This window comes from Ranitomeya imitator, chromosome 2 (assembly GCF_032444005.1).
Source record: "Ranitomeya imitator isolate aRanImi1 chromosome 2, aRanImi1.pri, whole genome shotgun sequence".
NCBI lineage: Eukaryota > Metazoa > Chordata > Amphibia > Anura > Dendrobatidae > Ranitomeya > Ranitomeya imitator.
The window spans coordinates 296,915,129-296,925,160 of NC_091283.1; the positions used below are offsets into that span (position 1 = coordinate 296,915,129).

The window sequence follows — 10,032 nt, forward strand, 5'->3', positions numbered from 1 at the left end:
ACAGCTTTATATGGAGCATCTATGGGGCAATAATGAATGGTATGGAGCATCTATTTTTATTTTTGAAATTCACCGGTAGCTGCTGCATTTCCCACCCTAGGCTTATACTCGAATCAATAAACACCTAGAGACAAAGGCACCACACATTAATGATATAAAAGATCACTTTATTAATAGAAAAAAGGACCACAACATGGTCATTAAAAAGCCAAAACAGGCAAAAAGTGAGACATAACAAACACAGAACAAAGGTAGACAAAAACCTGGTAGTAACTGCAGACCAATGTATATGCGCACTTAGTGTGACAATATAACTCACATTACATAACAGGCATGTTATATATAGCGATAGGGCAAATATGACATTGTTATAATTACTCCTAGGCAGTGCTATAGTCACTGCTCACAAAATAAATATATTTATTATATTTCACTTTTTGCCTGTTTTGGCTTTTTAATGACCATGTTGTGGTCCTTTTTTCTATTAATAAAGTGATCTTTTATATCATTAATGTGTGGTGCCTTTGTCTCTAGGTGTTTATTTAATATTTGGCTAACCACATAAGGATATATCATAGGTGTTAAATTTATACTCGAATCAATAAGTTTTCCCAGTTTTTTGTGGCAAAATTAGGGGGGTCGGCTTATACACGGGTCGGCTTATACTCGAGTATATACGGGCAATACAACATACCAAATTATATTAAAAAAATCTCTTAAATATATAAAATCAATACACACAGTAACTAAAATGAAAACATGATATTTATATAGACAAAATTTTTTAACTTATAGAGACAGCATGCTCTTGCCAGGGAGTAGCACCCTGAGGTGTAACAAAAAAATTAGTAAAGATATCACGGACTTTCAGTCCTGAAAGTGGACGACGCTGAGGGATGACATGTGGTGTAGTCCTACCCACATTGCCCAACACACCTTCAGATGAGGAGCATTCATGAAGTCGGGTGAAATTATGTAGGCCCACACAAGCTTTGATTACCTCATTTATGTTGCCTTCACTCAGCTGAATGGCTGACTGGAGGACCCGCCATTTGGCACAAAGAATGCCAAAGGCGCACTCTACTAGTCGCCATGCGAGTGATAGAAGCAAGTTAAATATCCTACGCTGGTGGTCCAGGTTTCGACGGGAATATGGCCTCATTACATGCCTGGTTTACTGGAAGGCCTCATCTGCCACAAGGATATATGGCACAGATTCTTGATTGGAGCCTGGAAGTTGACGTAGTGGTGGTAGGTCCAACTGGTTATTGCGCAGTCTCCGACCCATAATGGAAGAATTGAAGACTCTAGAGTCTCCAGTTCTCCCATAGGCCCAAATATCTACAATTATAAACCTGTAGTGACTGTCAACCACAGCCAACAACACTACCGAAAAATATTGTTTATAATTATCGAATTGCGACCCTCAGTTCGGCAGCTTACGCACATGGATGTGTTTGCCATCAGGGGCTCCAATACAATGCTCCTGAAACCCATAGGCGATCCGCATCCAGTCTTCCATCTTGGGCACAGGCATGACCAGTTGATGAAGTTTGGACCAGATTTCCGCACAGGTAGACAAGTCTATGCCGGAGATGGTAGACCTCCCAATCAAAAATTCAAGATGTAGGGCAGCATACGAAAGGCCTGTTGTCAGGAAGCTGAAATCAGTCAAAAATAAAAAATTACAAGGTTAAATTAACACTGGCTATGTGAATTTAACATTAACAACATATTCTTACTACTAATTTAGTAGTTTTTACATATATTAATAATATATTTACATCAGCTGCTAAGCATAACTAAATAACACATTTATTAGCGACACATCATCAAGATAGAGTATGTGAGGAGAAGGAATACATACCGTAAAGTAAGGAGAAGACGCTCCTCTGCAGATATACATTTCCACATCCTGTTGTCCTGAAAGGATATCCCAGGGCGCACTGTCTCCAACAAAATATCAAAGGTGGCAAGACTCATGTGACAATATTGGAAAAACTTGTCGGGATGTGTCCGCAGAGATGCATATAAACGGTGGAAATGGCCTTTAGTGAGGCGTTGCCTCAAAAGTGGATGGACCCACATTTGTTTCCTCCTCCACAGATCCACTCTCACTAGGTATGGCTGGCTAAAGCGGCGTGACAAAACCCAGTTGTATAAGACACTCTCAGTTGGGGTGAAATGAAGTAGGTCTGACATGTTACCAACAAACCACCAACACAAGCACAGAAACAAAATGGTCAGATTGGAGGCTGCCACCTGTTGTAGAGGCAATAAATAGGGTTGCTGATGATGATTTAAATAATTTCAAGCCTCAAAGCCGTTAAATGTCTATTTTGGAAGGTTCCGAGAAAAAAACGCTATACGGATGACATACGGAGAAATACATGCGCAAAATACGCAGCCACACCTTGCCAACGGATGACATGCGGTTCACTGTTCAGGAAACATTTCTGCGTAAAAAACAGACCTTATTTTTATACGTTAGGTCTGACCCCGGCCTAATCCTCATCTTCCACAACCAATAGAACACCAGGGTGAACGTATTCTGTGATGCAAGAGTCACTAAATGTTTGTGCAATAGTGTTTTTATGATGCCTGTTACTAATTTGAAACAAAAAAATGTACCCCCCAGGGGAAAATGTTTGCAGCCCATGCACTTAAGGTACCGTCACACTAGACGATATCGCTAGCGATCCGTGACGTTGCAGCGTCCTCGCTAGCGATATCGTCCAGTGTGACAGGCAGCAGCGATCAGGCCCCTGCTGTGCTGTCGCTGGTCGGGGAAGAAAGTCCAGAACTTTATTTCGTCGCTGGACTCCCCGCAGACATCGCTGAATCGGCGTGTGTGACACCGATTCAGCGATGTCTTCACTGGTAACCAGGGTAAACATCGGGTAACTAAGCGCAGGGCCGCGCTTAGTAACCCGATGTTTACCCTGGTTACCAGCGTAAAAAAACAAACAGTACATACTTACATTCAGCTGTCTGTCCCTTGCCGTCTGGTTCCTGCACTGACTGCTGGCCGTAAAGTGAAAGCAGAGCACAGCCACAGCGGTGAGTCACCGCTGTGTGACTCACTGCTGTGCTGTGCTTTCACTTTCACTTTACGGCCAGCAGTCAGTGCAGGAACCAGTGCGGCCCTGCGCTTAGTTACCCGATGTTTACCCTGGTTACCGGGGACCTCGGGATCGTTGGTCGCTGGAGAGCTGTCTGTGTGACAGCTCTCCAGCGACCAAACAGTGACGCTGCAGCGATCCGGATCGTTGTCGGTATCGCTGCAGCGTCGCTAAGTGTGACGGTACCTTTAGTGTATGGGCATTACAAGTCTAGGAGACCCGCTCCTTTTAATGAGGCCTTCCTCCACATCTCATCATTCACTGCCACTAGAACAACAGGGTAAACATGTTCTATGTTGCTACAGCCAGTCATTTTTTGGGCAAGGGTGTCTATGATCCCCATAAAATATTTTTTTTAAATGTACCCCCCATAGGGAAATGTTTGTCAGCCCATGCACTTAGTGTATGGGCATTACGAGTCTAGGAGACCCGCTCCTTTGTAATGGGACACTTTTTTTTAAGAGGCCCTCCATGTTTCTTCCAAGGGGGGATTGAAGTGCGTACAAGTTTTGGTCAAGGCGGCCCTTGCATTCAATGCATAAGGAAACAGTATGGCAGGACCAACTGAAGAATGTGAAGTGGGTTTTCCTGTGGCCATCCAGTACCTGGGTTCAAAGGATTCTTGGGATGCATATGACTTGACAGCAGGGCAGGCCTTGCATTCAATGCAACATTTTTTCAGGAAGACCTCCTGTACCTCTCGTGAAAGGGGTATTGTGGTGCGTCATCATTTTTGGCAGCCCAGCCACTCACTTCATAGGCAGTAACAGTATAGGAGACCATTTAAGAATATTAATGCCACCTGATGCCCCTCTAAAAATAGGCTTTGTGACTTTGAGTCCCTCCTTCATAAATAAAAAAAGATGTGTCTCCTTATGTGTCACACACCACATGGCCAGCAAGGGTTATTAAATGTTACAATGACATTTTCCCAGTGAATGCATTTGTTTTGGTTGGAAGCAATGTTAAAGTTGAAAAAAGCATCAAAAACGCTGCTTGTGAACATAGCCCAATTGGTGGATGAACATTTTGATCTGGGGTTAAATATTTTCCCTTTTATACAAGTCATTACCCTAGAAAGGATGTACCTTAGCCTATTTCCCAACAAAATCCACTTTGGTTTCGTTTTTGTATGTTTTTTGGTGCACTTGTAAAAATGGCATGATCCCCATGATGTTCCCGTGTCATTTCTGCAGTGTTTCGATCATTTTCATACGCTTTTAGATTTTAAAAGGACCCCCGGGTAAATCGCGGTAAACATACTCGAGTTTCCCATAGACTCACATTGGGCTGGTTGCTCGGGTCGAGTACCCGAGTATTCAAATTTGCTTGACCCGAGCAACGAGCTCCCAAGCATTTTAGTGCTCGCCCATCACTAGTTATAATCTATAGGAGGAGTGAATATTTTGACTCCACAGCCACTTTCCAGAAATTAACACGCAGTGGATGTCGGAGAGTGAAAATTACACATTTGCTATTTTATTACCCAACACATAGTGCCCAGATTTTGCTCCAGGAGACACAGACCGTAAATTAAGTGGATTCTTCTCACTATAATATTGCTAAACACAGGGATCCTAAATGTTGTTTGAGCACACTGCAAGACTCAGAAGTGAGAGAGGATTTTGCTGGATTGGTTTATAGAAACCCCTTTGCTTTTCAACAGCCTTTGAGACACTAAGGCTGCCGTCACACTAGCAGTATTTGGTCAGTATTTTACATCAGTATTTGTAAGCCAATACCAGGAGTGGGTGATAATGCAGAAGTTGTACATATGTTTCTATTATACTTTTCCTCTATTTGTTCCACTCCTGGTTTTGGCTTACAAATACTGATGTAAAATACTGACCAAATACTGCTAGTGTGACGCCGGCCTAATAGTGTGGGAACATCTTTTTTTCCATTGACAGATGATGACCTGAGTGGGGACTTGTTTTTTTTACATGGCTTGCCATTTGTATGGACAGTTTAAGTAGAAATGTTCAAAAATATAAAACTCAGCCTGCCGTCACACTAGCAGTATTTGGTCAGTATTTTACATCAGTATTTGTAAGCCAAAACCAGGAGTGGAACAATTAGAGGAAAAGTATAATAGAAACATATGCACCACTTCTGCATTTATCACCCACTCCTGGTTTTGGCTTACAAATACTGATGTAAAATACTGACCAAATACTGATAGTGTGACGGGAGCCTTAAAGATATTTTATTAAAAATAATAATTGTTTTTTCTTAGCAGATGACTATACCAGGAGATCAGAGGGACAGCTAACATCTTCAATTTTTAAATCAGATGATCTTGAGATCCTACAAGATACTTCTGAAATGAATGCTATTCCTCCAGATACACCATCATCCCCTCACAGCACAGATATGTCAGCTGATCCTATGAAACAGGTCCCATCTTCTGATTCATTACCAACTACTAAGGAAAATCAAAGTCACAAAAGAGACAATAAAAAACAAACTGCTCCTAAAGCAAAGAAGTCATTTTCATGTTCAGAATGTGGAAAATATTTTAATTGCAAATCACATTTAGTTACTCACCAGAGAATTCACACAGGAGTTAAACCTTTTTCATGTTCAGAATGTGGGAAACGTTTTACAGATAAATCAAATCTTATCAAACATCAGAGAACTCACACAGGGGAGAAGCCTTTTTCCTGTTCAGAATGTGGGAAATATTTTGCACATAAATCACATTTTGTTACCCACCAGAGAACTCACACAGGAGAGAAGCCTTTTTCCTGTTCGGAATGTGGGAAATGTTTTAACCAGAAATCGGTTCTTGATAGACACCAGAGAGCTCACACAGGGGAGAAGCCTTTTTCCTGTTCAAAATGTGGGAAATGTTTTAAATGGAAAATAAATCTTGATCGCCATCAAAGAACTCACACAGGGGAGAAGCCTTTTTCCTGTTCAGAATGTGGGAAATGTTTTAACAATAAATCAGATTGTGTTAAGCACCAGAGAATCCACACAGGGGAGAAGCCTTTTTCATGTTCAGAATGTGGGATATGTTTTGAAAGGAAAATAAGTCTTGATCGCCATCAGAGAACTCACACAGGGGATAAGCCTTTTTCCTGTTCAGAATGTGGGAAATGTTTTAACACTAAATCATATTGTGTTAAGCACCAGAGAATCCACACAGGGGAGAAGCCTTTTTCATGTTCAGAATGTGGGAAATGTTTTAAATGGAAAATAAATCTTCATCGCCATCAGAGAACTCACACAGGGGAGAAGCCTTTTTCCTGTTTGGAATGTGGGAAATGTTTTAACCAGAAATCGGTTCTTGATAGACACCAGAGAGCTCACACAGGGGAAAAGCCTTTTTCCTGTTCAAAATGTGGGAAATGTTTTAAATGGAAAATAAATCTTGATCACCATCAGAGAATCCACACAGGGGAGAAGCCTTTTTCATGTTCAGAATGTGGGAAATGTTTTAAATGGAAAATAAATCTTGAGCGCCATCTGAGAACTCACACAGGGGAGAAGCCTTTTTCCTGTTCAGAATGTGGGAAATGTTTTAACAATAAATCAGATTGTGTTAAGCACCAGAGAATCCACACAGGGGAGAAGCCTTTTTCATGTTCAGAATGTGAAAAATGTTTTAAATGGAAAATAAATCTTGATCGCCATCAGAGAACTCACACAGGGCAGAAGCCTTTTTCCTGTTCAGAATGTGGGAAATGTTTTAACCGGAAAGCTCATCTTGTTAGACATCAGAGCAGTCACACCGAGGAAAAGCCTTTTTCATTTTCTTAATGTGGGAAATATTTTACTTGGAAATCAACTGTTAATAAACATCACAGACGTCACATAGGGGAGAAGCCTTTTTTATGTTCAGAATGTTGGAATCATTTTAACCAAAATTGGATCCTCTTAAAGGGGTTGTCTCTTTATTAATTCCAAATTTAAAACTATACCCATAATTCACCCCCTGAAGGTTAGTCAGAAGGTGATTAATAGATAAAACATGTACCCCACTGTAGGGGTACTCACTCAGGTTTGACAGGAGGAAAACAGGAGGCACGTTCCTTTAAAAGTTCATGTGGGTTTATTGCTTCATTATCCCAGAAGCAAAAACAGAAAGTAAACAGCATTGAGATCAGGCAAAACAAAACACAAAGTGTCCTTAGCAGGGCTCTGCTCCAACAGGCCTGTGGGCACACAGGCTGGGGTAATGAAAAATACTTAGGCTTGGGCTGGAGCCACACACACACAGGAGGCCTTCTCCCTTCCAACACACAGATCATGTGCCAAACAGCCTCCATTATGTAGGCAGTAACTACACCCAGAGGTGAGGTATGTGGGTAGCCAGATCCACCTATCTCTCATAGATACCCCCAACCCGGACCCAGGTGCATCAAACAATCCTCCTAGTGCTTACGTGCACTAAAAAAAATACTCTGGGTTACATCACAGAGATCAGCCATCTCTGTGACACATACCTCCCATCTGCTACGCAGCCACCAGCCTCCTTATACCACATTTCAGTATATAAAGTGAGGTGACTTATACACACTCACTCTCCAAGCCTCTCATTTCTACTAGTTTCATCGTCCTCACCAAAGGCGACTCATCAGGAGACTTTATTTAATTTTGACCTATATTCAAGCCAGACTAGACAAAAAAAAAACTAAAATTATATATGATGTTATCCGAAACATTCAGAAAACTAGCCACATAAAGGCAGATCCTAGACTTCAAATTATATACTTTGTAAGTTTATAAGCCACTCTAGTGGCGGTCAGTCAAGAATAGAAAGTATGTGAAGGTACAGTATAATTATTGTGTTTTTTTCTCTTATAGGTACTGCCCTAGTTTCGTATTGTAACAGCTGTCAATAGTGCAGACAAATTGTCCCAGACTAAACTCAGTTTTCACAAAAATAGATCAAGGGGATCGTAGTCAATAGAAAAAGGTCCTCAAAGATAATGCAATAAGATAGACTAGTCTGAGGACTACTGGAGATCAATGCCAAAATTAAATTTTAATATTTGATAGAATGACCAGTCATACAATGTACCAACGTTTCAACTATAAGGCCTTTGTCAAGGTAGTTATCTGTATGACAGTGTAGAGGATTAAACTGATAGTATAGCAGTGTAGATACCCCTATATCTCATCACCATAGTGGCCTACTCCGGTATCCACACGGCTATACTATCAGTTTAATCCTCTACACCGTCATACAGATAACTACCTTGACAAAGGCCTTATGGTCGAAACGTTGGTACATTGTATGACTGTTCATTCTATCAAATATTAAAATTTAATTTTGGCATTGATCTCCAGTAGTCCTCAGATTAGTCTATCTTAAACTCAGTTTTCAGACGGCCCAATATATACCACTCAGGGAACACTTACCTGCTCCAAAAATCATTACCAGCTTCTAACTAATGGCTATGCTACAGTCACTTAGGGAACAAGTGCAATATCAATATAAAGACAAGGGATATGTGCAACAGTAATGTCTGGAAGATCTGTGCAATTATTTAGTATGAATATGAGAATTATCTCTGAAGCACTTAAGTGCTCCATGAGCGGTATATACTGTATTTTCACATACTGTCTATTCCTGACACTGGAGTGGCTTATAAACTGATGAAGTACAGTATATAGTTTGAAGTCTGGGGTCTGCCTATATTGGTTGAACTAGATGACCTTAAAGTCTTCCTTCAACCTTAAAAACTATATTATATATGGCTAGTTTTCTGATTGTTTGTAATAACATGATACATGATTTTAGGGTTTTCTTCGTCTAGTCTCACTTGAATATAGGTCAATATTAAATAGTCTCCTGATGAGTTGTCTTTGGTGAGGACAATGAAACCCGTAGAAATAAGAGGCTTGGAGAGTGAGTGTGTATACATCACCACACCCTATATACTGAGACGTGAGGTATATGTTTTTTTCTATTACTCACCTGGCTAACCTTCAGGGGGTGAGTTATGAGTATAGTTTTACATTTGGAATTAATAAAGTTTAGTTTTATCCTTTTGGCAGTGAATCTTCTAATCAAGGGATAATTTTATATGTAATTATATATTATAATGTTTTTCTCAGTGAACTCATTCCTCATGTTTGGCCTTAATAAAATATAAACATTAGTAGTGTATAATCGGGTGGTTTCGTCAAACTCAATTTGACAGGTGGGTCCGCCCCTATCAGAGTGTATCAAAATCTGTAACCCTTCCCAGCCCCTGTCAGCCAGCTGTCCTGTGTGTCTGGCTGACTTCCCCTTTTGATATAGTTTGATATTGTTAATTTGATCCAGTGATTATTATCCCTGTATTTGTTTGACTGATTCTCCCTTTTGATATAGTTTGATAATGCTAATTTGATCCCGCGATTATTATCCCAGTATTTGTTTGTTTTTATATTTATTTTTCTGCCGGCAGTCCATAATGCTCAACATATACACACACAGTTTCTCATTTCCAACATCACGTCTACATTATATGATAGTGCAGTGCTTAATAGAATAGTGTGTGATAGAATAATTCTCAATATTATGAAAATGACAGTCATTGTATGTGTTTTAAAAGACTTTATTAAAGTATGTATCAGACACAATACATTGTATGTGGATTACCGCCTGATATACAATAACATACAGCATGGGTGAGTGTAATAAAAATACGATCCTTAACCAGGCTATTATTATCATGTTGTTGTGTACCACAATGTATTTTATCCTGGTATATTATGTATGTCTCTATCAAAATGTTAAATGTCACTATCAAAATGCAACTACTTGGTCATTATATGTTGTATTAAGTTTACTCTTATTTGATAACCTGATGACAGGAAAAAGGAACCTGTGTTTCTGCACCATTATTTGATACTGGTATTCTCATTTTATGTGTTTTATAACACACCAGGATCAGTGCATGGGCATATTATG

The 10,032-nt window shown here is 40.0% G+C and overlaps 1 protein-coding gene across 1 annotated transcript in view; it reads left to right on the forward strand.

Annotated features, from left to right (window-relative positions):
- LOC138663313 (oocyte zinc finger protein XlCOF6-like) overlaps window positions 1-7,678 on the forward strand; it is a 45,808-nt gene extending 38,130 nt beyond the window's left edge. The window contains exon 6 of the mRNA XM_069749487.1: window positions 5,359-7,678. Coding sequence (XP_069605588.1) covers window positions 5,359-6,887 — 1,529 coding nt within the window. The 3' untranslated portion in view covers window positions 6,888-7,678. The remainder of the gene's footprint in view (window positions 1-5,358) is intronic.
- Window positions 7,679-10,032: the final 2,354 nt, after the last annotated feature.